Below are 12498 nucleotides of genomic sequence, written 5' to 3'. Positions count from 1 at the left end.
GGGGAAGAGGATTCCTGAGGAACAGACTGCCCGAGGCCACAAGGCTAACTCAGCACCCAGCCCCAGCCTCACTCAGAGGACCACAAACAGAGGCGACTCCTCTGACAGGGGGGTGCTCACAAGGCTGCGGTCCTAGAGCCACAGAGGTGTCCTGACTTCGGAAAAGAAAAACAGGAGCCCACCCAGCACCTGGAGGTGACGCCTGTTTACTGACAAGGAACAGCCCAGGCTTGAGAGGTTCTAGGTGAATGGAACAACTTTTGGGGGGCACAAGCCCACAACGGTAGGAGTGTACAAGTCAGCTCTGTTCAGTCTTGCCAGGGAGGCTGGGATCCTCACCCCCTTCTGGGGCGGCAGGCGGTTCAGCAGCCTCCAGAATCAGTTCCAGGGCACCCTCACCGGACACTCGGCGTACCTCCTCTCCTCTGGCTGCTAGGATCTCTTCAATGTTCCTGCAGGACAGGGAGGCGGCATTAGCTCTGTCCGGGCTCCCTCAAGAGCACCCCACGGCCAGCCTGGGCTCCCTCAAGGGCACCCCACGGCCAGCCTGGGCTCCCTCAAGGGCACCCCACGGCCAGCCTGGGCTTGGAACACTTGTCCCAGCACCCGAGGGACACCAGTCACCTAATGCACCTTCACCAAACGTGTGTGTTAGGAAGTGCCACCCCAGAAGCCAGCAAATAGGTGTCATCTCCCTTGCACAGCGCACACCGGGGCCTCGGCCCCGCCTCTCGCCAGGTACCCATCCCTGCAGCTCTGTCCTGTTCCTACGGATCAGAGCTGAGATTTCTCTGCACCACATGTCCAATGGGTGAACCCTAGAGACCCAGGGCCTGCATGCTTATCTCACAGGCTTTCCTCTGTGGCTCTGCCCATCCCCCTGCCTCTGATCTCTCCTCACAGGAGGACGCTAAGAAGCCATCAGGCACAGCCATAGACCCATCCTCCACACTGGCTCCTGGCCTCTCCACTGCCCTCCCATAAGTGGGATCACCGACCGAAGGCCAGCGCCCACTTCAGTCTGACACATACCCTTCCACCTGCCCTGAGTTGGCAGAGGGCAAAAGGCCTCCATTAGAAAGTGAAAAGGCAGGCCGGGCAGTGGTGGCCCACGCCTTTAATCCCAGCACTGGGAGGTAGAGCCAGGCGGATCTCAGGTGAGTTCAAGGTCAGCCTGGGCTACAGAGTGAGTTCTGTATGTGAAAGGCACCAAAACTACACAGAGAGACCCTGTCTCGAAAAAACAAAAAAAGAAAGAAAGTGAAGAGGCCAGTGGAGAGATCAGAGGTCAGGCAGTGACAGGTGGAGCCACAGAACTAGACTGAGCTGCCTAGAGGTGTAGTTTGCCACATTTGTGGGCTATTCGTGGTTTATCTGAAGTTCAAATTCAACGGTTTCTAGATCCACGTGGAAGCTGGGCTGTCCAGACAGAGGGGTCCCAGTGAAGCCAGGCAAGGCTCCTGACTCAGGACCCAGGTTCATAAAGGCCACAATCCTGACCCCCACCCCTCCCAGCTGGCCTTACCTCTTGCCCTCCAGGTCAGAAAACCAGGCTAGGTTGTCGGCAATGATGTGGTGGTTCTGGCAGCCAGGGCAGGTAACGATGACCACACCTTGGTGATAGGCCAACTTTGAGATGCGCTTGGATGACCGAGTCCCACAGACCTAGCTGGGTTGGAGAGGTGGTCAGGCCAGGTACACACAGGAAAGCCCCCTCCCGAGGGCTGACTCCACTCTTTCCCAGATGGTCCCACCTAGGAGAGACCCCCGTCACTTCCTTCCCATAACGCCTGTCTCCTGACAAGCTCACCCATCTCTCAAAAGGCCCGGGCCCTCGACGGTAGCTCCACCCCTTCCCGGCTCTCTCGGGAAGGCCCCGCCCCCTCCCCAGCCCGAAAGACAGATTCCTCCCTTCCCTTCTCCCAGAACCCCACGACTTCGGAAGTCAACCTGCCCCAGGTTCTGCCGACCGCGCCCACCTTGCAGGTGTAGACGAGCTGGTAGTGGTCCGCCTCCACGCGCCCCAGCGCCGCCCCAGGCCCGGATCCCGCAGCGGAGCTTGAGCTCCGCCAGCCCCAGGCCCAGCCCCGCTGTCTCTCCGCGGTCCTCAGACGAGCCCCCGAATCCCAGAGCCGCCCCGGGCCGGGATTCCGGGTCCGCACGGTACGCAGTAGTGTGGGCGCACACCTCAGCGCTGTCCGTAACATCCCGTCTGCGGTCTTTGGCCGCCCCTTCTTGCACCGCCCCTCCGTGCGACTGAGGCTGCATCAGCCATCTTGGAACCGGGCGCCGGGGCCGGAAGCGGGCCTCTTCGGCTTCCGTCGCCGCTTGGCGCGCGGCCCTCTGTCGCCCCCTGGTGTCCCCACCGAGTGCACATCCACCTAACAGGCTCGGCTTGGTGGTCATTTTATTTAGCAGCATTTTCCAACACTTGTACAGCGCATGTGTTGCGTACAGTAAAAAATGCAGCATCCCTTCACAATTACACAGATGCTCAGCCTCGGCGCGGGCCGCTAGGAGCCCTCGGTGTCGGTGTTGTCGCTGCCCGTGGTGTTCTCGCGGTCCCCCTCGTCCTGTCGCCAGCTGTTCTGCACCTTGCGCAGCGCCCGCTTCCTGTGGGACCCGCAGCGTGAGCAGGTACACGCAGGTGCCCCACCCTCCCAGGCCGTCCTGCCCGCTGCCCCGCACCTGCGGTAGTTCTCGAAGCTCTCCTTGAGGCGCCGCCTCTCCTTCTCGGGGGGTTCGCTGCTGCTGGGCCCCGTGCCCTGCGGAAGGAACGGCCGGCAGCTGGGCACTGTGGCCTCCGTGGCCGCCCTGGGACCCAAGCGTGTGTGAAGCCAGGCCAGGTGCTGAGGGGTGAGGGGGCTGATGGACTGCAAGATGAACGAGCACAGGGGAACTACCCCTTAGCCAGGCTGACTGGATGACTTCTTTGTCGGAGACTATCACTGTACTATGTAAAGGTGTGTTACGTTTGTTTATGTCATGGAATATCACTTTAACTGTGTAAAGGTGCGTTACGTTTATGTCGTGGAATATCACTTTAACTGTGTAAAGGTGCGTTACGTTTGTTTATGCTGCATCTGTTTAATGATGTAAAGATGTATTCCTGTTTCACCTTGCCTGTCTAAGGCACCTGGTTGGTCTAATAAAAAGCTTAATGGCCCATAGCTAGGCAGCAGAGGGAATAAGTCGGAGGAGGAATTTAGGCTTGAGAGAGAAGAGAACAAGGGAGAAGGACAGCCAGCTAGGTAGCTGCCAGACAGACACTGAGGAAGCAGGAAAAGTAGGACATACAGAATGAAAGAAAGGTAAAAAGCCCTGAGGCAAAATGTAGATGAAGAGAAACAGGTTAAATTAAGTTGTAAGAGCTAGTGGGACAAGCCTAAGATAAGGCGGAGCACTCATGACTAATAAGTTTCTGTGTCATTTGGGAGCTGGTTGGCGGCCCAGAGAAATCCTGCTACACCTTCTTTGCAGTGAGCAGCTGTACGGGCCTGCTGTATGGGCATCCTTTCATTGTGCCCCACCCCATCCAACCACCCCACATCTGGGGTTCTGTCCGAGAAGAGGAGCTCCACTTCATGTACCAAACACTATCCGAATGTTACATCACACTCGTGCACCGCAGGGATACTGGTGGAGTCACCTTCCTCCCCAGGGCTCTGGGGACCCCAGTCAGCCTTACATGAGTTTGTGAAAGCTGCTCCTTGTTCTGAGCCGTGCAGGGCTGCTCTGGGCTCTCCCTGTCTGCCAGGACACCTGGAAGGGAGAGCTGTGCTTGTGGGCCCCATCCAGCATGGCCACCACCTCCCCTCTGGCTAACAGTCTAACTAGCACTAGCCCAGGCCAGCCCTATGGGCTGGGCTCCTCACAGAAGTCCAGTGGAGACAGCAGTTCCCAGACAGGGCCCGGCTGAGCCAGCCCGTGGCTGCCAGGAGCTCTCAAGAGGGCTCCTACCACCCCCACCCCCACCTCCCAGGCTGTCACCAAACATACAAGGGTGGAGGGGCAGGAAAGACTCCTGGTCCCCAGGACAGTTTGCTCACGCATGCCCCAGGCCATGTCCCTGTTGGCTTGGCGACATTTATGTGCCTAGTGGTTCCCATGGGTGGGGTGGGAGCAGCCTTAGTGGAGAGCTCAGGGCCTCTGGAGGTGAGAGCAAGAACTCTATATTAGTTAGACCAGGAGCAGTAGGAATGCCCAAGGTCCTGGGCAGACCAAGGCTCAAGCCTCCAGGCAGGTGTCCGGGGAGGGCTATGAACATCAAGAAACAGTTCTATCCAAGGAGGACTCAGTATGAGAGCAGCCAACAGACCTACCCACTACCACTCTAATTTCAGGATGCCTAGCTCCTGGCATGGCTTTCGGGGAGCTGGCTGTTCTCGGGTTCTCCTCCTTTTGTGCCCACATGGAGCTCTGTGGCTCAGAGTCGGGTCTTGGGGGCTGCCGTGGTGACCCGCCTCCACACTTCTCCGTCAGCACTTGTTCCTCTTTTGCCTTTGGTTAGAGCCCGGGGTAAGGCTGAGCTGAGGAAGTCTGCTGGACTTCTCACGACAGCTCTCGGGGCTCCTCCCTGCACCAGACCCCCCACCTCCCACCTCCAGCTACTTCAGGACACTGTTCTCCCCAGCTGCCATCTCCAGGACTAATGAGCCAGCAGTCAGACCGGAGCGGGGTCCTGGCGGCCCGCTGCTGTGGATAGCACACAACCCCATCTCCTGCTGCTCTGTCCATGGCGCCACCCCTTCCTTCCTCTTTGAACACACCTGGGTACTGGCTCGGAGATCTCTCTGCAGGGGGGAGGCTGGCGGGGAAAGGTGGGCCTAGGCAGGGCGGGGGCTCCACACTCACTGCCCTGAGCCACAGGCCCTGAGACCTAAGCCCTGTGTTCAATTCAGATGCCTTATTCTCTGTGTGTGTCAGCCTAATAATTTAGCCCTTCACCGATGCCACTCTCTGCCTCAGTTTCTCTATCCTTGGAGTGGTGTGACCTCTGAGACAGAGTAAGTCACACAGCTTTGTGTGCTGAGGATGGGCCAGGTTTCTGGGAGGCCAGGAGATGAGGGCCAGGTGCCTCTGGGCTAGGGCAGGCTCTGGCAGGACATGGCACCCCCACCTCCTCACCTCTGAGAGCTGGGCTAGGGCAGGCTCTGGCAGGGCATGGCACCCCCACCTCCTCACCTCTGTCTGAGAGCTGGGCGTCCTCCTCCAGGTCCTGAGGCAGTGAGAGCTTCCAGACAGAAAGATCCACCCAGTTAGGCCATGTTACAAGCCACCATTGTCCCAGGGTTAGATGTGGCTGACCCCACTGCCCACTTGGCTCCTCAGTGGCCATTACTGTCACCCCTCTGCACAGAGATCCTCAGGGACTCAGTCTCAGCAGGCCAGCAGGTCAGGGGGACCCTAGCATAAAGTTCACGTCCTGAGAGGCCAGGGTGTGGGCACTGTCTGTGCCTTGGCGTTTGGCCAGCACTCTTCCCTGTACCCGACCCGAAACTGGGGAGAAGGGACAGCCCGTGCGAGATGAGTGTGGGGCCGGATGGAGGTTGGGGGCCAGGGAGAGGCCCACTCTGTGCCCGCCCATTGGATCACACTCACCTCCTGGGAGTTCCTAGGGGAACTGTCCTCCAAGTCAGAGCTCTGTGGCCAGAGAAAAGGGAATTGGTCAGCGGGACACAGGGGCTCTAAGCACCTGGGCATGGGGTGTGCAGGGTGTGGTGAGGGCCCCACCCCAGCCCCATCCTCTAGGGAGGCCCTGCATGCATCTCAGCCATGCCATCTCTTCAGGACCCTGCCCAGAACATCTGCCTTTCTTTCTCTCTCTCTCTCTTTCTTTCTTTCGCCTTTCTTTTTTTTTTTTTTTAAAGATTTATTTATTATGTATACAGTGTTCTGTATACATCTCATTACAGATGGTTGTGAGCCACCATGTGGTTGCTGGGAATTGAACTCAGGACCTTTGGAAGAACAAGCAGTGCTCTTAACCTCTGAGCCATCTCTCCAGCCCCCCACATCTGCATTTCTTTTTTTCTTTTTTTTTTTTTTCCCGAGACAGGGTTTCTCTATGTAGCTTTGCGCCTTTCCTGGAACTCACTTGGTAGCCCAGGCTGGCCTCGAACTCACAGAGATCCGCCTGCCTCTGCCTCCGGAGTGCTGGAATTAAAGGCATGCGCCACCACCGCCCGGCTCACATCTGCCTTTCTTAATACTACCCTGCCAAGCCACTTGAAGGTTACACCCTGGTCACGGCCACTGTCCAATCCTATAGGTCAAGTCCTATGTGCTGACTTGACCTTGAGTTATGTCTATGTCTATCACCCCAACATGAGGAGCTCCAAAGAGGAAAAGGGACTCAGGAAGGGCCAGGCATTTTTGGAAGCCACAAGCAGGGCACCAGCCATGCCAGGCTAGGACTGGGGATGCCCCTAGGCTTCATGATCCCTCTTGGAATCTTGCCCTGACCCCGTGTCCTCCCCAGCTCCCTCACTGCCCAGACTACCCCAGATAGAGCAGACACGGAGACCTACCAGGATGAGCATGTCCAGCTGCTGCTGTTTGAGTCGGCCCTCGGCAGCCAGCAACCGGCCCTCACTCTGGAACAGCTGCAGCTGCAACTCGTCTGCCTTCTCACCCAGCTCTCGAACCTGCTTTCGGAGCTCATCTTTGTCCTGGAAGCTCTGAGCACACTGGGCATGCAGCTCTTCCCTCGAGGCCATAGCCTGGGAGGATAGGAGAGGGCACACCCTCAGTAAGAGACCTGGCCGGTGATGCTCTTGGCTTTCATCTGGCTGTCCAGACCCCAGGCTCCAGCAAAGGCCCTGGCTGGATGTCAGCCACAGTTGTGCAGTTGGAGTTGCTGAACTGGGAGGATTCTCAAAGCAGTCAGGGCTGCTGTATGAAAGAGCAGACACTGGGGTGGGGTAGCACATGCCCAGCATCCTTGCATTTGGGAGGCAGAAGCCGGATCAGTAGTTCAAGGTCCTCTTTGGACATATTTTGAGTTTGAGGCAAGGCTACATAAGACACTGTCTCAGAACAATCAAAAATAAATAAAGTTAATTTTAAAAGGAAAACTCCACAAAGAAGCCGCTGAAAATCTCTGACCAATACTCAAGGTAGTTCCTTGAAGTCCAACTAAGACATCATATGTCCCCAGTAGAGAGTCAGTATGTGTCTCTGTCCCACCCATGTGGCATGTTTTGTAAGTTCTGGATGCCACTTTACATCAAGAACATGATCAATGCCAGGTGGGGGTGGCACACCCTCTAATCCCAGCACTCGGGAGGCAGAGGCCTGCCTGGACTACAGAGTGAGTTTCAGGACAGCCAAGACTACACAGAGAAACCCTGTCTTGAAAAACAAAACAAAACAAGAACAAGATTGATGGCTGTTCTTAAAACGATCACCATGCTTTTTCTTTTGTTTCCTGGGAGACAGTTTCATTATCCCAAACTGGCGTAAAATTTACTATGTAGCTGAGGATGGCCTTGAATTTCTGATCCTCCTGCCTCTACCCGCAAAGCCTGTGACTGCAGGCATGTGCCACCAAACCTGGCTCAGCTGCTACTACTTTCTGTTGTTTTTGGCTTTGGGAGACAAGGTCTCCCATTGTAGCCCCAACTGGCTTGAACTCACTGTGTAATCCAGGCTGGCCGTAAATTCACAGTAATTATTTTGTCTCAGCCTCCAAATGCTGGGATTACAGGCATGAGCTGCTACTACCACCTATCCCAGGGAGCCACCACCCGCTCTTCTACCCGATGCCCTGCCCTCCACCCCCACCTGTGCAGCTGGCAACCCCCTCTCCCGTCCTCACCCTCACCAGCGCAGGGGCCACTGTGACTCCCCTGCCACATAAGCTCTTCCTGTGAGAGAGGCAGGCTTTCCTGTGTTTGTACAGGAGGCCCAGGTTCTTACAATGCTGCCAGGTCACCTCAGGTGGGAATACATAAAAAAGGCTTTGGCCACAGCTCCAAGGGCTGCTGCTACACAGGCACCCCAGCACTCCTCCTCTTGTTTTCATCTTCTGAACACCAATGTGGCACCTACCTGGTCCCGCTCAATGGAGACCTCCTCCATCTGCTGCAGGATAGCCTCGATCCGCTCCTTGTACATCTTGGCATCCTTGCGCAAGGCCAGACACTGCAGCTCGAACATCTCCCTTTCCTCCATGCACTACAGGAAGCACCAACGCTCAGCCCCGCCCACTCTCCATTGCCCACCTGGGCCCTGGGCTGGATGCAGGGCAACAGCACACAAGGTCGGGCTAGCTGGGATGACGGGAAGGGCACTGGAGTCCCAGGCCACAGCAGGCTAGCCTGGTCTAAGACCACGGCCTCAGTTACCATTGGTCACACTGTAAACCCAAAGGGTGACCCTAGCTGTGGACATGACACCACTGTGCACCAGGAATTGGTGAAGGGGAGACTGTGAGCTAGATCCCAGACACCACCGTCCAGGTACCCAGTGGGCCTTGCCTGCTTGCCCTGGTCTCTCACCCGGGTCCGGAGGGCCTCAGCCTGGCGGAGGTCCTTGCGCAGGGAGAAGATGGTGTTGGCCTGTTCCTGGTGCTCCTTCAGTGCCTGGCGCCAGTCCTCCTCGAGAACTTGAATGTAGGGGCTGTTCCGGTCCAGCTTCCCCTCCTAGAGGTGGCAGAGGGCAACAAGCCTGGCCACTGCAGTTGTACCATCTGGCGTGCCCAGCCTGGAGCCCCTGCAGAAGGGGGGCCTGGTGTGCACTGCTGGTAGCCCTACCTGGACCGAGACCTCCAGCTCTTGCACTCGGGCCTGCAGCAAGTCCTTTTCCTGCTGCAGCTCCCACAGCAGCTCCTGGCTAGGCCGCTGCTCCATGGCATGCCTGAGCTTCAGTGTGTGTTTACGCTCCACCTTGCAATCATCCTCCGCCTTCATGAGGCTGTGCCTGAGCCGGTCCACCTGTGGGTGGTCCGGTCAGCTGCAGCCTCCTCCAGACCCCACCCCCCTGCGGGTGGGGCAAGTGATCACCTCGAGCTGCAGGTCCCGGTTCCGCATGAGCGCCGAGGCCTTCTCTTCACTCAGGTGCGTGAGGCGCATGGCCAGGTCGTAGTTCTCGTCCTTGCAGCGCTTCAGCTCCCGGCTGCTCAGCTCGCACTCTTCCTTGAGGCGCTGCACACGCTCCTGGTGCTTTCGAAGGAGGCTGTCCTTCACCCGCAGCTCCTTGATGAAGTCGTCCTTGGAGCTCAGAAGGGCCGTCAGGTCCTGCACCTTCTTCTGCAGCTTCATGACCTCTGTCATCAGCAGCTGCGTCAGGCCCGATTCCCCTGAGGCATCTGGGGACCACGCAGTGTCAGATGGAGCCTGTGGCTGTCACCTGCAGACCTTATGCTTGTCCTTGTCCAGAAGTGTGTGGACCATTCACATGCCAGGGCTCCAGTTGGCTCTGTCTCCTTTTATTTATTTATTTTTCCTGAGACAAGGTCTCACTCTGGAGACCAGGCTGGCCTCTAACTCAGAGATCCGCCTGCCTGTCCCTCCAGAGTGCTGGGATTAAAGGTGTGCGCCACCATGCACTTTTATAATCATCTTTACGAGGTGAATGAGGACTGATAGGGAGGTGGCTATTCCATCAGAAGAGGACACCTCTGTCCCCTCTGGAAACCGTAGGATTCTGCCCTTAGGTAAGAACTGGGCCCCGTGGAAACGGCACTTTAGAGGGGTCACTGCATCTCAGTGACTATTCTTAGGATGGGAGCAGAGAAGTGCTCCCCTTCTGGAGACCAGCAGGACCTCAGCAATCCAGGAGCCCTGACCCTGAGCACCGGAGCGTAGTCCCTAGGTGCCACCCCCCTGATATACACCAGAGGGCTTGTGTCAGACGCGTTCACCCAGCTGCATCGCAGAAGCCAGGACCTGACCACCCACGGCACCAACCCACAACTCGTGCTCCTCACCAATGATCATGGAGAAGACCCGTGCTGGCTCCTTGCCCGTGACTTTCCTGTAGAGCTGAGGGTAGTAGAGTTCCAGACTCTCGAGGAAGGCTACGTAGCCCTTGTGGCCTGTCCGCTGCAGGATGTCCAGGAGCACACCTACCGGTGGAAGAGGCAGGGTCAAGGCCAAGGCCTGGGCAGGTGGGAGCTCGGGGGCCCAGGTGGGACAGTGGATCTCTGCTCTGGGTGGAGATCCCAAGCTGTGGACCCCCCACTGCTCACTCCTGGGGCCTACCTAGCAGAGGGATCTGGGCCACTGCACAGGCACCCTGCAGCTCTGTCTAGGCAGGGCAAGGTGCTGCCTCCAGTCTTGTGACTCTCACGGCCGAGCAATGGTAGGCACTCCCCTCCCCTCCTCTGGGCAGTAGCAGGTAGGCATGACAAGAGGGGAGGACGCTCTCACTCAGACATCCCACATGGAGACGGAGCCGGGTGGGGACAAGGCCAGGGCAGCAGAGCACGCAGCAGCCTCCGGCCATGTGTCTTGTGGGGATCACGAGGGACTAGAGCCTGGCCTGCTGGTGTGGGAGCAGCCCTCACCCACTTTCCGCTTGCGGATGACCAGGTTGGGGTCACTGAGCACCTGCTCCTCATCATCCGGGTTCAGAACCTTGCACTGGCGCAGATAGGGTGTGATCCGTGAGGGGTCAATAACAGAGATGAGCTTCACCCGGAAGCTCTCCAGGGCACTCCAGCACTCGTCGTCGTTCTCATAGTCTGACATGTCCTCTGTAGGTTCCCTGGGGAGAGCAGCTGAGGAAGTGCCCACCTCCTGTTGCCTGCTGGCCTGGAGCAGTCAGTCTGCAATAGGACCCAGGTCTGTGAGGGGTAGGCCAGGGCTTGGAGCAGGGACACAAGGCGCTCATTCGCCTCATCTCAGCTCCACAGTTCTGGAGGGATAGCCCCTCCTCAGGCCACCCTGTCAAGCTCACCTTCCCCAAGCAGCTGTCCTGCCCCTCTGTCACCTCAAACTTTCTTCCCGAGTCACCTGGATATGTCAGGTTGGGGTCAAAGAGAACTCTCCGTGTCCAGTGGCCCTCCTCTAGCTCCTGCCCTCTACACTGAAGTGCTCTGGTGCCCCCTGAAGGTAATGAATGCAGGGAGGGGATTTGCCCCCATTAGCCATCCTACACTACTCCGTCTCGGGTGGTATGGACTCTAGCTGGCCAGTGTCCAGCTTGGGACTGAGAGGCGGGTTGCCTGGAGGCTTTCTCACTCTGCCAGGGAGCCAGGCCCGTGTGTGACTTCCTCATTCTCTGACAGGCCCTGTGTCCTTCAAGCCTTCCGCTGTAGCCAGCCAGTGATGCAACAGCCCTCTGGCAGCTGCCTGAGACATGGTGTTATTCCGGGAGGGCAAGTGAGGGTTGGCATGGGAGCATGTCTACCTCCCCGCCAGGCTGGGGTACACTGGATGGGCAGGCAATGTCACCCACAGTCTCCAGACATCTGCTACAGCTCCCCTCCAGTGTTTTGGGAGCTGGGCACCAGCAAACCCTGTGCTTTTCTGCTCCAGATGAGCTCTGGCCTCGGGCCACGTGCTGGGGATCAATCAGGCCAGCTGTTCACAGGGGGATTACTCATGTGGGACTACCCGCCGCTTCTACCTGTGGACAGGTGAAGTCGCGGTGAGGGCTTCAGTGACTCTAGGACCGAATTAAGGTGGCCATAGAGAGCCCCTGGCCCAGTCTCCAGCCCTTGGAGAACAGAGATCCTGCCCAGAGAAGCTGGATCACTAGCTCTAGACACAGCCATGGCAGGCTTGTTCTTCAGAAGCACTTCTCAGCTCCCTGCTGCACCTTCTTGTCAACCCAGTGGACGTTCCTCAGAACCCTGGGCCAACTGCCTGCCATTCCAGCCCCATAGCCACACAGTCCCAGCACTGGAGGACTATGCTGCAATGAACAAGGATTAATCAAATGGAGGCTGAGAATGGAGAGGCCACCTGACTGTGGGCGCTTACTCCTGTGCTGGGGTATGTGCTCCAGGATCCCCAGCAGAGTCGCCACAGGCTTCCACCCACCTTCCAGGAAGGGTACACTAGCTGAACTTACCTCAGGGTCTTGTGGGAGCCACCTGCCAGCTGGCTGCTGCCTGGGCTATGGGTCTCTGGGAGTGTGGAGATGCTCCCTGACTGGAGAAGGGTGGAGCCAGGAGGGAGGCTGTGTACTTCCTGCTGTGTTCTGGTTGAGGCCACAGGCCAGCCGGTCCTCCCACAGGAGGACAGCCCCTGCTGGTCTGCCTTCTGATTGGCCTATTACGGAACAGAGCAGAGGGAAGCAGAAGTGTCCTGGGAGTAAAGGAGGCCTGCCTGCCTGCCGTAAGCCCAGGACCAGGGCCTGGAGCCACAGAGAATCTCAACACCGGGCACTGTGGACGGGCGGTCCAAGGCCCTCCTGGATCCAGGCTTCTGAAAGCTGCTTCTCCAGCATGGCACTGTGTCTAATACCCTCACCTACCATCCAGGGACGGTGGTGCAGGGTAGGTGCGGCAGGACATGGTCAGGACTACAGGGTAAAGGGTCTAGCCAC

General features: G+C 57.9%; 2 protein-coding genes across 5 annotated transcripts; both read right to left on the bottom strand.

The window, feature by feature from the left end:
- Nucleotides 1–189: 189 nt before the first annotated feature.
- Dnlz (DNL-type zinc finger) lies at nt 190–2299 on the bottom strand. Of its 2 annotated transcripts, none has more exons than XM_028868836.1 (3): nt 1980–2299; nt 1526–1665; nt 190–452 (listed from the first exon to the last, which is right to left on the bottom strand). In XM_028868836.1, exons 1-3 carry the CDS (start codon nt 2205–2207, stop codon nt 299–301), a joined length of 522 nt encoding a protein of 173 aa, XP_028724669.1. In that variant the 5' UTR covers nt 2208–2299; the 3' UTR covers nt 190–298. The 2 variants fall into 2 exon arrangements, with proteins under 2 accessions (XP_028724669.1, XP_028724670.1); XM_028868837.2 differs by having other exon boundaries at nt 365–452; nt 1526–1669.
- A 120-nt stretch (nt 2300–2419) lies between these two features.
- On the bottom strand, nt 2420–12443 carry Card9 (caspase recruitment domain family member 9). Of its 3 annotated transcripts, XM_028868827.2 has the most exons (13): nt 12022–12434; nt 10511–10771; nt 9932–10069; nt 9006–9310; nt 8757–8936; nt 8502–8645; nt 8053–8178; nt 6531–6722; nt 5602–5643; nt 5185–5233; nt 3689–3762; nt 2689–2765; nt 2420–2613 (listed from the first exon to the last, which is right to left on the bottom strand). In XM_028868827.2, the coding sequence occupies exons 2-13, from the start codon at nt 10692–10694 to the stop codon at nt 2514–2516; spliced, it is 1611 nt and encodes a 536-aa protein (XP_028724660.1). In that variant the 5' UTR covers nt 10695–10771; nt 12022–12434; the 3' UTR covers nt 2420–2513. The 3 variants fall into 3 exon arrangements, with proteins under 3 accessions (XP_028724660.1, XP_037060569.1, XP_037060570.1); XM_037204674.1 differs by lacking the exons at nt 2420–2613; nt 2689–2765; nt 3689–3762 and adding an exon at nt 3796–5127 and having other exon boundaries at nt 12022–12443; XM_037204675.1 differs by lacking the exons at nt 2420–2613; nt 2689–2765; nt 3689–3762 and adding an exon at nt 3796–4500 and having other exon boundaries at nt 12022–12442.
- Nucleotides 12444–12498: the final 55 nt, after the last annotated feature.

Source organism: Peromyscus leucopus, chromosome 4 (genome assembly GCF_004664715.2).
Source record: "Peromyscus leucopus breed LL Stock chromosome 4, UCI_PerLeu_2.1, whole genome shotgun sequence".
Classification (NCBI taxonomy): domain Eukaryota; kingdom Metazoa; phylum Chordata; class Mammalia; order Rodentia; family Cricetidae; genus Peromyscus; species Peromyscus leucopus.
Note: the sequence above shows the minus strand (reverse complement) of the source record. Positions and strands in the feature narration are given on the sequence as shown.